The sequence below is a fragment of the Eubalaena glacialis genome, chromosome 16 (assembly GCF_028564815.1).
Source record: "Eubalaena glacialis isolate mEubGla1 chromosome 16, mEubGla1.1.hap2.+ XY, whole genome shotgun sequence".
In the NCBI taxonomy this organism is placed as follows: domain Eukaryota; kingdom Metazoa; phylum Chordata; class Mammalia; order Artiodactyla; family Balaenidae; genus Eubalaena; species Eubalaena glacialis.
In genome coordinates, this window is record NC_083731.1 from 57,115,198 (window position 1) to 57,136,338 (window position 21,141).

Here is a 21,141-nt window from a genome sequence, read left to right on the forward strand (position 1 = left end):
GTGCTTGACACTTTCTTTGCCCTTTTAAAGGTCTAATGCTACAATGAATAAGAAGAAGGAGAATTGGAAATTGATTCCAGCTACTTAAATACAAAATCTTCCCCAACTCCAGAATTTATAAAACTTGGATTGTTTTTTCCCCCTAAATGCTTAATTTTGCTTTTGAACTCCACTTTGCAGGAAACTAATTTATTCACTTTCTAAAGTGGCCTTGTGTTTGTCTAGCAAGGAAATTGGCAAAAGGGTTCTCAAAGAAGTAGCAATGAAATTGAAAAGTGTCTACTGTCACCAACTGGTGATAAATCAAACCGATGTTAAAGATGCAAATAGTCATTCCAGTACTCTCTTCTCTTTTATTAGAATTAAGTTAATTAGCCAGCAGAGTACTTCATTATCTATTATGCTGCATGCTAATGGCAGATTTAAAGTTTCACTTTTATAATTTGAAAAATTTTCTGAAAATCGTATTTAAACCCCTATATCCATTGCGTTCTAAGTCTGTATGGTAGCTAATACTAATACTATTATTTGGGAGAATATATTTATTGTACTACAGTGAGGTTTCTAGTTTGTGAGGTTTACAAAGACAAGAAATTTTAGGAGACTATCACATTCAAGGTAACTTTTGTCCATCTATTTGAGAAAGTGATTAAAACAATATATAATGCATTTTTATTAGACTGTCAGAAATTGAATTACATTCAACTTAGCGTTGTAGAATTTTAAATGTACTCTATTAACTAAAATTAAAAAAGCTGTTACAAATTACTGATATGATTGGTTTCTTTCATTTGCAGCATTTAAATATTAGGACACTGACGGATGATATGGTAAGATTATCCTTGTTGTTTCCTTTGTTGTGAATCTTAACTAACCATGTAATGTTGATGGTGTGCTGCATTAACACCTTTGAAATTGCTACAAACTGCATGTTTTGGAAATGGACTCTTTTTATAGTGCTAAAGTAAGAGGTAGAACTGGTGAAATACATTAGATTGTTGCTTTCAAATAGTAAAAGGGACTAGTCAATATGTTCATTTAAAAATTTTGTTTAATCACAAGTTGTTAGTCAACTTGGAATCATTCAAATCACCTCTCTTTCTTTGGGGGTGAATCGCACACTTCAAAAAGAGGTACAAAGGATAGCTAAAGACATGTCAGCTTTTCAAAAATATGTAGTTGCTAATTAAAGTAAACCAGACTAAAATATCACACATATATTTTTAAAAAGTTTTGTTTAAAAACGAGAGAACTAAGCATGCCTTATCCTATATTCTGCATGCTGAAAATAATCAGCTTTCTTATAAGTACTTAACATTTTATATCACCGTTACAGATTCTTATATATTCAAATGAATTTTTCTGAGAAGTATATTTTTGAATGTAACTCTTGGTTAACGGTAAAAAATAACAATGAGAATAACAACAAGACCCAAATAAACAGTAGCACCAAAAATACAGAAGCATGATATAGAGGACCAAGCACAGCACTTCGATAACTAGGATTTGAATTCAGCTTCACTTTATGTCAAATAATAAACAGTGCCTAGAACACACTGAGCACTCAAAAAGTGTTTAGCACCCCCGATATCCAAAGTACCATCTTAGGCACATGGTTTAGGTGGGCATACAAAGATGAATGAGATGTAGATCTGGACACGCACGATTTAAAAAATTGAATCAGAATGCTATGTTTTATTCCTCTGGATAGTATCTAAGAAAAGGATATTTATGTAAACTTTTCTGGGTAACATTTATTTCTCATAGGATAATATGCAGAAACGGTAGTAATATTGAGCACTTATGCAGATTATGTATATAACTTCTCACCCTGCAAGGTGGGTGATGTACTTACTTTAGTGCTGAGTGCATCGGGGCTCAGGCAGCCTAAGTAGGTAGCTTGCCCAAGTATGCACAGCTCTCAGGTGGTGTAGCTGTGGCTTGAGTCTTGTTCCATGTAGCTCCAAACCCACACACTTGCTGTGCTGACTTAGCCTTCAGATGGCTCCTAAGGCCAATAATAAAACCATGTGCAATTATTAAGTATGAACTTTTATGAGAATCTACAGTGGTATATTTGCAAAGCCTTATTGAGGTATAATTTACATAGCATGTAGTTCACCCATTTAAAGTGTATGATTCAATGGTTTTTAGTATATTTGCAGAGTTGTAAAACCATCACCACAATCAATTTAAGAACATTTTCATTACCCAAAAAGAATATATATATTCTTTTTATATAGAATGTACTATATAGAATTTTTATATAAAATATACTATACCTGTGAATAGTCTCTCCCGAATTATTCCCAACTCGCTCAACCCTAGGCAATGGCCAGTCTACTTTCTGTCTATAGATTTGCCTCTTCTGGACATTTTATATAAATGGAGTCTTACGTGCTCTTTTGTGACTGAATTCTTCCACTTGGCATAATGTTTTCAAGGTTCATCCATGTTGTGGTGTGTGTGAGTGCTTCCTTTCTGTTGCTGAATAGTATTCTATGTTATGATATTCTTGAGGTTTGTTCATATTTTATGGGCACTCTACATTTTTTTTTTCCTCTTTTCATTCAGACCCCACCCTTACCTTTGTTTCATGACTCTGTCTTTGCACTTTGCCAACCCATAATCTCTATCCCAAGTTCTAGAAACAGAGTCATGTTGTGGAGTGGCTTCAGTGGGCCACTCTGGAAGCTATCGTACTCTGATCTTACATTAGTAAATGGGTTCCTCCTCAGTGAAGACTTTCTCTCTCCATCCTGTCTCCATTCCTTGCCTCTCCCCTCATCCTTGCCCCTGGGCTTGGTAGGGTCAGAACTTTTGGGTTTTACCATAGTCCCCTGTGCATATTTTTATCAAAGCAGTACATGATTTATGGTGTGTCTGTCTTTTTTTTTTTTAATTTTTATTGGAGTATAGGTGACTTACAATGTGTTAATTTCAGATATACAGCAAAGTGAATCAGTTATACATATACATATATCCATTCTTTTTCAGATTCTTTTCCCATATAGGTTATTACAGAATATTGAGTAGAGTTCCCTGTGCTATACAGTAGGTCCTTATTAGTTATCTATTTTATATATAGTAGTGTGTATATGTTAATCCCAATCTCCTAATTTATCGCTTCCTGCCATATTTCCCCTTTGGTAACCATAAGTTTGATTTCCAGATCTGTGAGTCAGTTTCTGTTTTGTAAATAAGTTCCTTTGTATCATTTTTTATTAGATTCCACGTGTAATGATATCATATGATATTTGTCTTTCTCTGTCTGACTTACTTCACTTAGTATGATAATCTCCAGGTCCAACCATGTTGCTGCAAATGTCATTATTTAGTTCTTCTTTATGGCTGAGTAAAATTCCATTGTATATATGTACCACGTCTTCTTTATCCTTTCCTCTGTTGATGGATATTTAGGTTGCTTCCATGTCTTGGCTATTGTGAATAGTACTGCAGTGAACTTTGGGGTGCATGTATCTTTTCGGATTATGGTTTTCTCCAGATATATGCCCAAGAGTTGGATTGCTAGATCATATGGTAACTCTATATTTAGTTTTTTAAGGAACTTCCATACTGGTCTCCATAATGGTTATACCAATTTACATTCCCAGTTTACAGTGTAGGAGGGTTCCCTTTTCTCCATACCCTTTCCAGCATCTATTTGTTTGTAGATTTTTTTGATGATGGCCTATGGTCTGTCTTTCTCACTGCTTTAAACCTTTTGAACCCAGAGACAATGTGTTGTTATTAATACTTCCAGGCATGTTGTCAGGCACATGTTAAGCATTTTCATAAATTTGTTCAACAAATGAAACAACATGTCTCTCTTTTGATAACCTGCCTGGTATTGTGGTTTCCTGGGATCTGGGCCTGTCTTGGTCCTGGTCAAGCTTCCTGGAGATGGAGTCTTGCCTTTGCACAGAGTAGAGAAGCTTTGTCCAGGACCTGTTGTCAGCCTTTCTGACCACCTGGCTGGATTTCTGACTGTGGCCTTGACCTACCTTCATCTTAGATGTTCACATGATTGACTGTCCTGGATTTCTTGCTACCCTCTCCTTCCAGGGAAGGATTGAGCAGGCAGTCTAGTTTAGGCAGCTGGCCCATTGTTGTGGAGGTCAGAGAATAATCATGGCTGTCTTGTACAGGAGACACTGACAACTCAGTTCTTTCTTGGCCATTGTTGATTGATGCTGTGTGGAAAAAGATTTGGACTTGGAATCAGAAGACTCTCGTTAGAAGACAGAACTTCACCACTTCTTAGCTCTGTGACCTTGGCAGATCAATTATTAGATTGTTCACTTATCAGTAAAGCAGGACTAATTTTATACCTTCTCTGCCTTCCTCACAGGGTTTTGGTGAGTCTCATTTAAGCTCAAGTATCTTGACTACTGCATTCAGTTCTGTCCATTTTTACCCCCTTTAAAAAATACTTCCCAATGTGTGGACAGAGGGGTGGTGTGACTGACTTATTTGCAGTTGACCCTTACAGGGTATGTGTGTTACAGAGCAATGCAGAGCTTTGAGGAGGGAGAGGATAGCTGGATATTTTGAGGGCTCTTTTTAAACTATTTCTGGTGAGTCAGAGTGCAGGGAAACATTTGCCATGATGCTTTGATGTGTGCTAGTGATATGTTTTGTAATTAAAGTTTGCCATCCCTGCAACATGTGTTGCATGTGTGCTTTTAATTTAGAACTTCCTAATGTGAATAGCCTTTTTTTGGCAGGACTTGAGAGAAGAAATATAAGAGTGGCGTCTGCTGTAGTCATATGTTTGAATAACAGTATTTTAAAAACATTAAATTGAAACATCCTGGGAAACATTAATGTTAGAAACCCATCTCTTTAGGTTGCTTTTTGTTTAAAGGCCTGCAAAAGTACTTCACATTTCAAGGTTATTTCTTAAATTACTATCAGAATTTAATTTCATAGGACACTGTTGGGTTAAAGGAATGAAGTATTACTGTAGCCTTGAGGCCCCTAGGCAGATTTAATATACTTTAAACAGCGTTTGCTCTACGAATATTTGGGCACCCACTATGTACAAAGTGCTGTCCAAGGTGCTAGGGTAATATAAAGGTGAAAAAAAGCATTTAGCTTACAACACTTCATTGTTTATACCTGGGTTGAAAGGAAAGCTTTCCTTGTAGAGGCAAAAAGGTTGGGAGGAGGACAGTGAAGGGGGGCACGTGTGAAAAGGTAAGCTGGACGAAACTGAATGTGGATGTCACAATGCTGAGTTTTCCATCCAAGTGTCCACTGGGTGTTTTTGTGGGGTAGGCGTTATTTTTGACCTGCTTTTTTCTCCCTTGTCCCTCAACAACTATTTATCTAAACTACAGTGCTCCTGCTGGTCTTCATCTCTCCTTTCATCTCTCTGCAGCCAACATTACTATTGTAATCCCTTGTGTGGCCTGCAGCAATGGTTTTCAAGCTTTTTTGACTAGGACCCACAGTAGGAAACACACTTTATTTTGTAGCCCAGCACACATACAGAAATTCTCTCTGTCGAAACAGAAGTTTTTTTAAGAACCAATATTTAATGTTTCTAAGCATAATGAACTCTAATCATTTTCTTTTCCTTCCTTTCTACTCCTTTTTACTCCTCTCCATTCCATGAAAAAAAAGAAAGGTGATCCATTCCACTAAATTGACTTCAAGACACCAGATAGTCCACAATTACAGCTAGCAAAACAGACATCGTCCTGTACAGCAACTAGAGGAAGTTCTGAGATCTCCATTAGTGTCTGCTCTTCATTACATGTAGGTGAATGTAGGGGAGCGGGGTTCGGGTGCCAGCTCTGCCATGTACTAGCTTTGAATGTCATTTAGCTTTTGAGCCTTGGCATCCTTGTTTATAGGGGTTTTTATAAGAGCTAAATTAAGTAATATATACTAAAATGCTTGGTAAACCATGCATTCACAATATTAGTGATTAGTAATGTGCACTTTTAAAAATTGAGATATGATTTACATATAATATAATGTATTTTTAAAAGTGCAGTCTGAATTTTGACAAATGTATACAATCATGCATACACTACAGTTATATAAAACATTTCCATCACCTCAAAAAGTTTCTGCTGTGTCCTTTGCAGTCAATTCTCTTCCCCCTTCCCAACTCTTGGAAAATACTGATCAGTTTTCTGAACTATACTATTCATTTTCTAGAATTTCATATAAATGGCATTACATTGTATTTTGCCATTGTGTCTGGCTTCTTTTACTTAGCATAATGCTTTTGAGACTCATCTAGTGATTGGGTGTATCAGAAATTTGTTCTTTTTATTACTGAATAGTATTCCCTTGTTTGGTAATACTAAAGTTGGTTTGTATATTCAACAGTTTGGGTTGTTTCCAGTTTTTGGCTGTTAGGAAAAACTGCTGTGAACATTTGAGTGCAATTGTTTTTGGACATATGTTTTCATTTTGGAGGGCAAGTCATGTGGTTTTAACTTTATAAGACACTGACAAATTGTTTCCTCCAGTGACTAGTGATGTTGGACATCTTTTCTCCTGCTTATTTGCCATTCCTATCTTGTTTGAAATGAAATGTCTATTACTAAATATAGGACTATTCAAATTTTCTATTTCTTCCTGAGTGAGACCTGGTAGTTTGTCTTTTAAGGAATTTTTTTTCATATTATCTATGTTGTTGAATTATGAATTATTTGTGATATTTCCTTATCTTTTTAATGTAGGATCTGTATTTATTTCCCTCTTTTCCAATTCTGATATTGATAATTTGTCTTCTGTTTTTTCCCTGATTAGTTTGTCTAGAGGTTTGTCAATTTTATTGATCTTTTCAAAGAACCAGGTTTGGTTTCACTAATTTTCTTTATTTTATTTTCATTTATTTGTTAATCTTTATCATTTCTATACTTTTGCTTTATTCTTTTTCTGGCTTCTTAAGGTGGAAGCTTAAATAATTGATTTGAGAACTTTGTTTTCTAATAAGAATTTTATGCTATAAATTTCCTTCTGAGAGCTGCTTTAGCTGCTAGTCTTCTGAATATTCAAAATAGTTTTAAATTTCCTGTTGATTTCTTCTTTTACCCATTGATTATTTAGATATATGTTGTTTAATTTTCAAATATTTGAAGATTTTCCTGATATCTTTCTGTTACTGATTTGTAATTTAATTCCCTTGTGGCCAGTGACCATACTTTGTGTGATTTCAGTCTTTTTCAATTTGAGTCTTGCTTTCTGTCCCAGAATGTGGTCTGTCCTGGTGGATGTTCCGTGTGTATTCTGCTTTTGTTAGAATTGGTCCATAAATAGCTAATAGGCCAAGTTGGTTGATAGTGTTGTTCACATCTTGTATATTCTGATTTTCCGTCTGCTTTTTCTAAAAATTATTGAGGAGTGTTGAAATCTCCAAGTATAATTTTGGATTTTTTAATTTTTCTTTTTAGTTCTTTCAGCTTTTGCTTCATGTTTTATGAAGCTCTGCAACTGAGTGCATATACATTTTGGATTGTTGTTTCAGTTTATCATTATAAAATAATCCTTTTTATCCCCAGTGATATTCATTACTTTTTAGTCTTTGGAAATTTAATGGATTTCTCTGCTCTGCCTGATACAGTTATTTCCTTCCTCTTTGAAAAACAAAGATTTCTTGGCTTCTGTGGCACCAAACTTTATAGGTTTTCATATCCCTCTGATTTTTCCTTTTCTGTCTCTATTGTGTGTGTTTTTCCTTTGCCTATTTTAAAACTATTGTCATTTCTCAGGTTGCTTTCCTGAAGCCATTGCTCCTCTCCTGTGTGTATAGTACTTGACTTAGTATATCTTTGTGTATATCTTTGTGTATATCTCTGTCTATGATCTTTCCCTCAAGTTGAGACATTCATGCATTGACCTAGAATACCTTCACATGGATGTCTTATTTTTACTTGAAACTCTGTGTGCCCCAAATTAAACGCTTTACTTCCCTCTTAAACACATTTCTATTCCTATATTTTCATAGACGGTAACTTCACCCTTCCAGTGTTTCTGATTATTTCTTGAATATATTCTCTTCTCTCAAGTCTTCTATGAGAGCACTAGTCCCTTTATTATCTCGTCAGGGCTCTTCACAACTTTCTATTGCTTCCTAAAAAGCCAACTTCCTGCACAGCAACCAGAGTGACCTATCTAAATTGCATGTCTGACCATATTTTATCCTATCTGAAACTGCTTAATTGCACCTGTTATCTATAGGTCAAGCCTAAAGCTTTTTGACGTGGCACATAAGGCCTCCATGGTAGGACCCTGCTTCTCTAACTTGGTATACGTCTCTCAGTCAACATGCAGGAATCTTCCAGGGAATAGAAAGATGTAAGATAAGTTGCTGGAGAATTTACTTAGAGAACGTAGAAACACAGCTGCTGATTGGAAAAAGGAGTGTTATGTGATAGTAAGGACAATTAATTACTAGCTATGTGCCAAGTAGCGTTCCATATGTTAGCTTTATAAACACATTCAGTTTTCACAACAAGCCTCTGAGTGGGCATTATTATTATTCCCTTTTTCAAACACAGAGAAACTGAGGCAAGAGATAGTATAAGTAACTTGTTCAAAGTCACATGAGGCAGCCAGGAAAACTGGCAGACTGTCCCCAGAGAACATGATCTTTACCAAGAGAGTTATACTGCCACTTAAGTCCTATCCCTTTCTCTACTCAGAGTGCCAGTGTAAAATCTAGACGTATTCAATACATCTCCTTATTTTCTGCTTTTCTCTTGCAGCCACCCATATGAGACTACTGACCTTGAAACTGACAAGGAAAAGTTGTATCATAGCCATCGATCTTAATCCTGAGAAAATTATAATTGTAAAGACATATTGTATCTAAGAATTTTTCTGTGATAAGAAATGAACTGTTTTGAATATTTCTAGTGAACAAAACTGAAAAAGGTCTGTCCCAAAGGAATAATGATGTGTGTGACTGAGAGATGGCAACAGGTAAAGGATATAAGTTTTCTTAATTGCAAAGGACGTAGAAAAACTTCTGTATGGAAATCACAGATCTAGCAACAACGGCAGCCTGCTGCCAGGTATACGTGCAGGGTTTCCCGGTTCCCCTCCAAGTTCCCCACGGGAATGGGGTCTTAGAGATGCTGAGGGGTTCATGGTCTGGGTGTGCATTCTGATGAGTGCTTTGAGAAGCTTTCCGTGTTCTCCATGGGCCTTCAGACTCACTCAGTATAACTAACTGCTGCCAGACCACTCCAGCATATTCCTGGGTGTTTTCTGTGAGACTGGTTCACTCGAAGATGAGTTTCCAGATGGATGTGCCTGACACGCCTGGATTTTGTCTACCTGCAGACTATTCCTGTGCCTACCTAGATGTGCTGTGTCTTGTGAGATATATGTTAACTTAGATGTCATACTTATGAAAGAAAATAAAATGATTTTGATTATCTGAATTTGTGTCTAACTCGCAAGTGCGGTCACGGGACCTAAATCATTGACTTTAAAAAAAAGCTCAATGGAAAAGAATAATTTAAAATAATTTTATCATATTGGCCTAGTAAGATATAAAGCTTTCTGTACTGTAATTTGTTTATTTTGCACTTTTATTCTTATTTTTCCTTTTTAAGTTAAAAACGAATGATAAAGCAAAAAGTATGATAATATATTCCATAGCTTTTCTGTAAAACTGTATATTCAGTATATTCTGTGTAAAGTAGATATACCAGCATGGACTGGGACAACTGAATAAACGTGAAAATAAGTTCTATAAAACTTAAACTGTTTACTAAGTTGGGTGGGCCTTTCTGAGTCCATTAATATGAGTTAATTAGAGCTTCCTGTACTTAGATTTTCAGTAGTAATACTTAAGTGCTATCTTGGACTTTTTAAATATTTATGGGCTGGTTTAGAGAGCTCCTCTTCAAATCAGTAGAAACTTGGGAATAAGATCAAGAGCTCTCAGAGTTGAATATGCTAAGATGTAGTAGGGTATGCAGACTTGTTTATTCATCCTTTTATCCATTCATTCATGAAGCCTTTATTGAGGGCTTAGTACTATTATAGGAATACAGAAATGAATAATCTGTCTCTGCCCTCTGGGAACAGTGGGGAAACAGATGTGTACACAACCAGTATACAGTTGTAGTGCAGTGATATGGGCTGGAATGGCACAGTGGTAAGGTCAACTTTGGTCTTTGAGAAGACTTCATAGAGTAGGTGACTTTTCAGCTGAGTTTTAAAGGACAGGTTGGAATACAGGCTGGCAGGAGTGGTAGTAATTTTTTTACCCTGTAATAATTTTACTTCCTGGATATCAGTGGAATGGATTCCTAGTGGAAGTGTCAGGTTGGCAAGTAGAAAGCCATTGTTGATGTCTTCAGATAATTTTTGTGTATGGGTAGTATTGGTCTGTATCTTAAAAATAGTCTGATACTTATTTACAGAGCTAATTTATATTTCCTTTCAAGCATATAGTATTATAATGTTTGAATATATGCAATTAGAAACTGTATTTGAGTAGATGTGGGTATATATAACTTTGAGGTATTTTGAATATTAAATTCTTTTAAAATGTATTTGTGCTCTTTTCCTTTGAGTGGGTATTTTCCTTACTATCTTATACCATGGTATTAAATTACAGAAATTCATACTTGTTTTTAGTGTAGGGGACCGCTCTTTGAAATAACATTGTTGGGAAGAGTCTGGGTTTTTAAATTTAATATATAAAAGGCATAATGTCTGGCATTCTCCGTGATACGCTGTGTTAATTATTCCTTATTTAAAATATAGTTGAGAAGGATTTAGAAGTGCAAGATGCAGTAGCTTGTGTCCTGGGCATGGAAGGTAGGAAGCTATTCATTAATTAACTCAGTTAACAAATATTAATAGAACACCCACTACATGCTTAGGACCATGCCAAGTTCCAGGAACATTTAGTAAATAAAATAACAATTCTTGTTCTCAAGGACTTAAAGGTTTGTTGAGTAAACATATGTATGATGAAAGGCAGTTTCAGAGTAGTATACATACAATATAATGGAAAGCACTAGGTCTGTGGGCATCTAATCCAGTCTTGAGGTGTCAGAAAGGCTCCTATGTGAGATGTAGTTCAAACTGAAAGCTAAGGATTGAGTTGAAATTAGCCAGATAAAGGGGATGGGATAGGAGTTGTGGGTGTGGATAGATTCTAGGCACGAGGGATAGCTTGTGCATGTGTAGAAGACTCTAGGTTATTCATTACATCTAGATCATATAAGGGTAGTGGAGTAGTGAAGAGATTGTCTGGAGAGGAAGTAAGATTTAGATTAAAGTGGACCTTTGAGCCATGGTAAGATATCTGAGGGTCATCCTCTGAGTAATGGGGTTACAAAGGCTGAAGGTTTTAAGCACAGGAGTGAGGGACATGATTTGATTTGCATTTCAGTAAGATCAAATTGACATCTGTGCAGAGAGTAGCCTGGGGAGGGGTAGAGGTAGGGGGCAGTGAAGACACAGGGGCAAGTTAGGAGGCTGCAGCAATTGTCCAGGTGGCCTGAACTAGGGTAGTGGCAGTAGGGGCAGAGGGCAGAGAGAAGATAAATTGAGAAGATACAGTCCATATGGTTTGATTTACGTTTCCTAGTTAATTTTCATTAAAGTTATTACAATTAAAATCACTTTTCTACTGACCAGAGTCAACATCAGAAGTCATAATCAATCCACATCTTCATTAAGCACCTATGTGCTTCTCCCCCATCCAGGTCTGTTTATTTTTCAAATCTGACAGTATCTCCCAACTTCTCCAGCCTTCGAAAACCCTCCTACTGTGCTCTTTGGAACTCAAAGCCTGTTATCTTTGAATGTTTGCTTTCCTCTTGCTCTACTTGAAACCTAGGGGTTATTTGAGGACTTTATTTTCCTGGTAGCTCTTCATTCAAAAGCTTCCAGCTCTTCTTGAGCATTTTTATTTCATTTCTCCATGTTGGTCTCAACTGTAGGTCATCTAGTCCCTCCCATTGATTCACTGCAAGCATTAGAACTTGAGTTACTTTCTTTTCCACCACTATTTCTGTTATTATTCCATATCTACCTACCAGGAACTCTTAACCTGTGGTCCATGGACCACCAAGGGGTCTGTGGTAGAATTCATGGTGTTATTGAACTTAATGGGAAAGGATTAAATCTTTTTAATTAACCTTTAAGTGAAACTTAGTATTTAAAAAAATTATAAACATAGGCAAAACAAAAAAACAAATGAGCAACCGAACACATGCACGGTAGGATTGGACATGTGACTTTATCACAGATAAAGAAAGACTGAGGCCTTCGTTCTTCCCTACGTGGGCATTTCCATTGGCTGCTCTGCACATGGCACTTGGCTGTGGAATACATATTGCATGTGGTAACTTATTTTCAAGCAATTTAAAGGAATTTCAATAATATAAGTATGTTTCTCATTTAATAATATTAAAATACTATATGAAATCTAAATGTGAGCAAATCATTGTAAGTGGTTAATTTTTTTTGGGGGGGTGGTACTTTTTCATCTTTTCAGAGAAGCGTCTGGCTAAAGAACTTTTCATAAATTTCAATAATACAAGTTAAAAGTGGGAAATGCCCATTTGTAATATTTAGGAACATTGAAGGTAGAATGAGGTAGTTGGTGGGTTTGTGGGAATTGTTATTGGGTGATTGTACCTATGACTGGTGTGGTTAGCTTATCACACCTGAAACAATGAACGGCCAGTTTTCCTCCCCACAACGATGTCTCTTTGTAACAGTGATGTCACTAGCATTTTAGTAAAGACCATGGAACAACACAGGTACACTGCTTAGCTTGTAACATGCACCATCTCCTGTAATTCTCATATCAGCCTCACCAGGTTCCCTGTGTATCCCCTTTCCAAAGCCTCTCTTGAGGTTCCTTCTCAACCCCAGAATTAATCGCTGGTCTCTATCTGTTGCTAATTTACTTAAGATTTTCTTGAGGGCATTTACAATACTTTATTTATAATTTGTTATTATATTTTTCCCTTAAGTGGTAAACATTTGTGGGATGGCACTATGTTTTATTTGTTTTATCTCCAGTAATTGCTTATTTATCCATACCTTCAAGTACTTATTGACTGCTAGCTTTCTGCCAGCAACTGTTCCATAGGCTGAACACACAACAGTGGCTGTAACAGTTACCTGCTGCTGTGTAACAAACAAAGCCAAAACAGCAAACATTTATTATCTCATATTGTTTCTGTGGTTCAGGAGTTTGGAATTTGCTTAGCTGGGTGGTTCTGACTTGGTGTCTCAGGAGGTTGCGGTGAAGATGTTGTCTAGAGCTCTCATATCTGAAGGTTTGACTGGGGCTTCCGGGATGGCTTAAGCACATGGCTGTCGGCAAGATGCCTCCCTGCTTCTCTAGCTTCTTTAGCTCAGTTCTTTGCCCTTTGGGCCTCCCCCTAGGTCTTCTTGAGTGTCCTCATGATCTGGCAGCTGGCATATCCTAGAGTGAGTGATCCAAGAGGGAGCAAGACAAAAGCTGTAATGTCTCTTATGACCTAGTCTTGGAAATGACACTCCATAATTTTCACAGTGTGCTGTTGGTTACACAAGTCAGGGGATCATTGGGGGCTGTCCTAGAGACTGGCCACCACAACTAAGACAGTTGATAGTTTGCCTAGCATGGAACTTACATTTTGGTGGGAAAGAGGCAAAGTCAACAATTACAAAATATATGAAAATTATAGGTTTTCGTAAGTCATATGTCAGGACGTGTGAAGGAAATAAACCGTGTGCTGTGACAGAGAAAGGGGAGTGGGTGAGCTCATGTTCTACTTTAGATAGAGTGGTCAGCCTTTTAACCTGAAGCTGAAAGGTGAGAAGTAGTTTTATTTCCTATTAACAACTCACTGCCATATTAATTAAGTGTGGTGTACCACCTCCAAATAGCACTATAATAGAATTCCCTCAGTCTTCTGTGTATTTAACCAGTTCTTCACCAAAGATACTGTCGTGGAAATTTTAAGTAGTTTGGTTAGGGTAACCCAGCAAGCGAGGGACTGGGCAGGATTCAGAAGTCAGATTCTGGAGCCATGTTTTTAATCAGCAAGTTGCTTGGTTAGTAATAAAGCTAATTAAAAAGCCAACTTATTTTAGCTGTTAAGTTTTTTCCTTCTCTTAAATGTAGTAAAGATTGCATGAAAATTGATAATTTTAAGCGATATATTTTTCTGGATTTCAGGTATATGTGTTCAAATAGAATTAAAAGAAAAAAATTTTATTTATTTATTTATTTACTTGGTTGTACCAGGTCTTAGTTGCGGCTCGCCGGCTCCTTAGTTGCAGCATGTGGGCTCCTTAGTTGTGGCATGCGAACTCTTAGTTGAGGCATGCATGTGGGATCTAGTTTCCTGACCAGGGATTGAACCCGGGCCCCCTGCATTGGGAGCACAGGGTCTTAACCACTGTGCCACCAGGGAAGTCCCTCAAATAGAATTAATTCATTACTTAAAATGAACTTTTATTTGCTTAATAATTCTCCTGGGTTGCATGAAAATACTCCCTTCTGGGTTCCAAGGAAGTACGTTAATGATCACAAATAGTTTTTCTGACTTTTCAAATTCTAAGATGACTAATAATTACATTTCTTCCTTTTTTTTTAAACATCTTTATTAGAGTATAATTGCTTTACAATGGTGTGTTAGTTTCTGCTTTATAACAAAGTGAATCAGTTATACATATACATATGTCCACATATCTCTTCCCTCTTGCATCTCCCTCCCTCCCACCCTCCCTACCCCACCCCTCTAGGTGGTCACAAAGCACCGAGCTGATCTCCCTGTGCTATGCGGCTGCTTCCCACTAGCTATCTATTTTATGTTTGGTAGTGTATATGTGTCCATGCCACTCTCTTACTTTGTCCCAGCTTACCCTTCCCCCTCGCCATATACTCAAGTCCATTCTCTAGTAGGTCTGCATCTTTATTCCCGTCTTGCCCCTAGGTTCTTCTGACCATTTTTTTTTTTTTTTTTTTAGATTCTATATATATGTGTTAGCATACGGTATTTGTTTTCCTCTTTCTGACCTACTTCACTGTGTATGACAGTCTCTAGGTCCATCCACCTCACTACAAATAACTCAGTATTGTTCCATTTTATGGCTGAGTAATATTCCATTGTATATATGTGCCACGTCTTCTTTATCCATTCATCTGTTGATGGACACCTAGGTTGCTTCCATGTCCTGGCTATTGTAAATAGAACTGCAATGAACATTGAGGTACATGACTCTTTTTGAATTATGGTTTTCTCAGGGTATATGACCAGTAGTGGGATTGCTGGGTCGTATGGTAGTTCTATTTACAGTTTTTTAAGGAACCTCCATACTGTTCTCCATAGTGGCTGTATCAATTTACGTTCCCACAACAGTGCAAGTGCAAATGCACACCCTCTCCAGCATTTATTGTTTGTAGATTTTTTGATGATGGCCATTCTGACCGGTGTGAGATGATATCTCATTGTAGTTTTGATTTGCATTTCTCTAATGATTAATGATGTTGAGCATTCTTTCATGTGTTTGTTGACAATCTGTATATCTTTGGAGAAATGTCTATTTAGGTCTTCTGCCCATTTTTGGATTGGGTTGTTTGTTTTTTTGATATTGAGCTGCATGAGGTGCTTGGATGTTTTGGAGATTAATCCTTTGTCAGTTGCTTCATTTGCAAATATTTTCTCCCATTCTGAGGGTTGTCTTTTGGTCTTGTTTATGGTTTCCTTTGCTGTGCAAAAGCTTTTAAGTTTCATTAGGTCCCATTTGTTTATTTTTGTTTTTATTTCCATTTCTCTAGGAGCTGGGTCAAAAAGGATCTTGCTGTGATTTATGTCATAGAGTGTTCTGCCTATGTTTTCCTCTAAGAGTTTGATGGTGTCTGGCCTTACATTAAGATCTTTAATCCATTTTGAATTTATTTTTGTGTATGGTGTTAGGGAGTGTTCTAATTTCATTCTTTTACATGTAGCTGTCCAGTTTTCCCAGCACCACTTATTGAAGAGGCTGTCTTTTCTCCACTGTACACTCTTGCCTCCTTTATCAAAGATAAGGTGACCATATGTGCGTGGGTTTATCTCTGGGCTTTCTATCCTGTTCCATTGATCTATATTTCTGTTTTTGTGCCAGTACCATACTGTCTTGATTACTGCAGCTTTGTAGTATAGTCTAAAGTCAGGGAGCCTGATTCCCCCAGCTCCATTTTTCTTTGTCATGATTGCTTTGGTTATTCGGGGTCTTTTGTGTTTCCATACAAATTGTGAAATTTTTTGTTCTAGTTCTGTGAAAAATGCCAGTGGTAGTTTGATAGGGATTGCATTGAATCTGTAGATTGCTTTGGGTAGTAGAGTCATTTTCTCAATCTTGATTCTTCCAATCCAAGAACATGTTATATTTCTCCATCTATTTGTATCATCTTTAATTTCTTTCATCAGTGTCTTATAATTTTCTGCATACAGGTCTTTTGTCTCCTTAGGTAGGTTTATTCCTAGATATTTTATTCTTTTTGTTGCAATGGTAAACGGGAGTGTTTTCTTAATTTCACTTTCAGATTTTTCATCAGTAGTGTATAGGAATGCAAGAGATTTCTGTGCATTAATTTTGTATCCTGCTACTTTACCAACTTCATTGATTAGCTCTAGTAGTTTTCTGGTAGCATCTTTAGGATTCTCTATGTATAGTATCATGTCATCTGCAAACAGTGACAGCTTTACTTCTTCCTTTCCGATTTGTATTCCTTTTATTTCTTTTTCTTCTCTGATTGCTGTGGCTAACACTTCCAAAACTATGTTGAATAATAGTGGTGAGAGTGGGCAACCTTGTCTTGTTCCTGATCTTAGTGGAAATGATTTCAGTTTTTCACCATTGAGGACAATGTTGGCTGTGGGTTTGTCATATATGGCCTTTATTATGTTGAGGAAAGTTCCCTCTATGCCTACTTTCTGCAGGGCTTTTATCATAAATGGGTGTTGAATTTTGTCGAAAGCTTTCTCTGCATCTATTGAGATGATCATATGGTTTTTCTCCTTCAATTTGTTAATATGATGTATCACATTGACTGATTTGCGTATATTGAAGAATCCTTGCATTCCTGGAATAAATCCCACTTGATCATGGTGTATGATCCTTTTAACGTGCTGTTGGATTCTGTTTGCTAGTATTTTGTTGAGGATTTTTGCATCTATGTTCATCAGTGATATTGGCCTGTAGTTTTCTTTCTTTGTGACATCTTTGTCTGGTTTTGGTATCAGGGTGATGATGGACTCGTAGAATGAGTTGGGGAGTGTTCCTCCCTCTGCAATATTTTGGAAGAGTTTGAGAAGGATAGGTGTTAGCTCTTCTCTAAATGTTTGGTAGAATTCGCCTGTGAAGCCATCTGGTCCTGGGCTTTTGTTTGTTGGAAGACTTTTAATCACAGTTTCAATTTCAGTGCTTGTGATTGGTCTGTTCATATTTTGTATTTCTTCCTGGTTCAGTCTCGGCAGGTTGTGCATTTCTAAGAATCTGTCCATTTCTTCCAGGTTGTCCATTTTATTGGCATAGAGTTTCTTGTAGTAATCTCTCATGATCGTTTGTATTTCTGCAGTGTCAGTGGTTACTTCTCCTTTTCATTTCTAATTCTATTAATTTGAGTCTTCTCCCTTTTTCTCTTGATGAGTCTGGCTAATGGTTTATCAATTTTGTTTATCTTCTCAAAAAAACAGCTTTTAGTTTTATTGATCTTTGCTATTGTTTCCTTCATTTCTTTTTCATTTATTTCTGATCTGATCTTTATGATTTCTTCCCTTCTGCTAGCTTTGGGGTTTTTTTGTTCTTCTTTCTCTAATTGCTTTAGGTGCAAGGTTAGGTTGTTTATTCGAGATGTTTCCTGTTTGTTGATGTAGTTTTGTATTGCTATAAACTTCCCTCTTAGAACTGCTTTTGCTGCATCCCATAGGTTTTGGGTCGTCGTGTCTCCATTGTCATTTGTTTCTAGGTATTTTTTGATTTCCCCTTTGATTTCTTCAGTGATCACTTCTTTATTAAGTAGTGTATTGTGTAGCCTCCATGTGTTTGTATTTTTTACAGATCTTTTCCTGTAATTGATATCTAGTCTCATAGCGTTGTGGTCGGAAAAGATACTTGATATGATTTCAATTTCCTTAAATTTACCAAGGCTTGATTTGTGACCCAAGATATGATCTATCCTGGAGAATGTTCCATGAGCACTTGAGGAAAATGTGTATTCTGTTGTTTTAGGGTGGAATGTCCTATAAATATCAATTAAGTCCATCTTGTTTAATGTATCATTTAAAGCTTGTGTTTCTTTATTTATTTTCATTTTGGATGATCTGTCCATTGGTGAAAGTGGGGTGTTAAAGTCCCCTACTATGATTGTGTTACTGTCGATTTCCCCTTTTATGGCTGTTAGTATTTGCCTTATGTATTGAGGTGCTCCTATGTTGGGTGCATAAATATTTACAATTGTTATACCTTCTTCTTGGATCGATCCCTTGATCATTATATAGTGTCCTTCTTTGTCTCTTGTAATAGTCTTTATTTTAAAGTCCATTTTGTCTGATATGAGAATTGCTACTCCAGCTTTCTTTTGATTTCCATTTGCATGGAATATCTTTTTCCATCCCCTCACTTTCAGTCTGTATGTGTCCCTAGGTCTGAAGTGGGTCTCTTGTAGACAGCATATATATGGGTCTTGTTTTTGTATCCATTCAGCCAGTCTGTGTCTTTTGGTGGGAGCATTTAATCCATTTACATTTAAGGTTATTATCGATATGTATGTTCCTATTCCCATTTTCTTAAATGTTTTGGGTTTGTTATTGTAGGTCTTTTCCTTCTCTTGTGTTTCTTGCCTAGAGAAGTTCCTTTAACATTTGTTGTAAAGCTGGTTTGGTTGTGCTGAACTCTCTCAGCTTTTGCTTGTCTGTAAAGCTTTTAATTTCTCCTTCAAATCTGAATGAGATCCTTGCTGGGTAGAGTAATCTTGGTTGTAGGTTTTTCTCCTTCATCACTTTAAGTATATCCTGCCACTCCCTTCTGGCTTGCAGAGTTTCTGCTGAAAGATCAGCTGTTAACCTTATGGGGATTCCCTTGCGTGTTATTTGTTGTTTTTCCCTTGCTGCTTTTAATATTTTTTCTTTGTATTTAATTTTTGATAGTTTGATTAATATGTGTCTTGGTGTGTTTCTCCTTGGATTTATCCTTTATGGGACTCTCTGTGCTTCCAGGACTTGATTAACTATTTCCTTTCCCATATTTGGGAAGTTTTCAACTATAATCTCTTCAAATATTTTCTCAGTCCCTTTCTTTTTCTCTTCTTCTTCTGGGACTCCTATAATTGGAATGTTGGTGCGTTTAATGTTGTCCCAGAGGTCTCTGAGACTGTCCTCAGTTCTTTTCATTCTTTTTTCTTTATTCTGCTCTGCAGTAGTTATTTCCACTATTTTATCTTCCAGGTCACTTACCCGTTCTTCTGCCTCAGTTATTCTGCTATTGATCCCTTGTAGAGTATTTTTAATTTCATTTATTGTGTTTTTCATCGTTGCTTGGTTCCTCTTTAGTTCTTCTAGGTCCTTGTTAAGTGTTTCTTGCATTTTGTCTATTCTATTTCCAAGATTTTGGATCATCTTTACTATCATTATTCTGAATTCTTTTTCAGGTAGACTGCCTATTTCCTCTTCATTTGTTAGGTCTGGTGTGTTTTGACCCTGCTCCTTCATCTGCTGTGTGTTTTTCTGTCTTCTCATTTTGCTTATCTTACTGTGTTTGGGGTCTCCTTTTCGCAGGCTGCAGGTTCGTAGTTCCCGTTGTTTTTGGTATCTGTCCCCAGTGGCTAAGGTTGGTTCAGTGGGTTGTGTAGGCTTCCTGGTGGAGGAGACTATTGCCTGTGTTCTGGTGGATGAGGCTGGATCTTGTCTTTCTGGTTGGCACGTCCACGTCTCGTGGTGTGATTTGGGGTGTCTGTGGCCTTATTATGATTTTAGGCAGCCTCTCTGCTAATAGATGGGGTTGTGTTCCTGTCTTGCTAGTTGTTTGGCATAGGGTGTCCAGCACTGTGGCTTGCTGGTTGTTGAGTGAAGCTGGGTCTTGTTGTTGAGATGGAGATTTCTGAGAGAGTTTCGCCATTTGGTATTACGTGGAGCTGGGAGGTCTCTTGTGGACCAGTGTCCTGAAGTTGGCTCTCCCACCTCAGAGGCACAGCCCTGACGCCTGGCTGGAGGACCAAGAGCCTTTCATCCACACGGCTCAGAATAAAAAGGAGAGAAAATAGAAAGAAAGAAAGCAAGAGGATAAAATAAAATAAAATAAAGCTATTATAATAAAAAATAAGAAAAAAATTATTAAGAAAAAATTTATTAAGAAAAAAAATTTTTTTTGATTTTTACAAATAAATTTATTAATTTTTATAATAATAAATAAGAAAAAATTATTAAGAAAAAATTTTATTAAGAAAAAAATTTCTTATTTTTTAAAATAAAAAATAAAAAAATTATTAAGAAAAAAATTTTTTAATTTTTTAAAATAAAAATAAGGAAAAATTATTAAGATGAAATTTATTAAGAAAAAAAGTTTTTAAGTAGAAAACAAAAGAAAACAGAAAAAAAAACGGACGGACTGAACCCTAGGACAAATGGTGAAAGCAAAGCTGTACAGACAAAATCTCACCCAGAAGCACACACATATACACTCACAAAAAAAGGAAAAGGGGAAAAATTAATATATCCTGCTCTCAAAGTCCACCTCCTGAATTTGGGATGATTCGTTGTCTATTCAGGTATTCAACAGATGCAGGTACATCAAGTTGTTTGTGGAGCTTTAATCCGCTGCTTCTGAGGCTGCTGGGAGAAATTTCCCTTTCTCTTTGTTCGTACAGCTCCTGGGGTTCAGGTATTTGGACCCGCCTCTGCGTGTAGGTCGCCTGAAGGCGTCTGTTCTTCGCTCAGACAGGACGGGGTTAAAGGAGCAGCTGCTTCGGGGGCTCTGGCTCACTCAGGCCGCGGGGAGGGAGGGGTATGGGTGCGGGGCGAGCCTGCGGTGGCAGAGACCGGCGTGACGTTGCAGCAGCCTGAGGCGCGCCGTGCGTTCTCCCGGGGAAGTTGTCCCTGGATCACGGGAGCCTGGCGGTGGCGGGCTGCACAGGCTCTCAGTAGGGGCAGTGTGGAGAGTGAC

At 37.1% G+C, this 21,141-nt stretch overlaps 1 protein-coding gene across 2 annotated transcripts in view; it reads left to right on the forward strand.

Annotated features, from left to right (window-relative positions):
* DIAPH3 (diaphanous related formin 3) overlaps positions 1 to 21,141 on the forward strand; it is a 571,929-nt gene that overhangs the window by 28,903 nt on the left and 521,885 nt on the right. The window contains exon 2 of one of the 2 annotated variants that reach the window (XM_061171200.1): positions 798 to 830. The exons of the other annotated variant lie outside the window; for it this stretch is intronic. Within the exon in view, the coding sequence (XP_061027183.1) occupies positions 798 to 830 (33 nt within the window). The remainder of the gene's footprint in view (positions 1 to 797; positions 831 to 21,141) is intronic. 2 annotated transcript variants of the gene reach the window in all.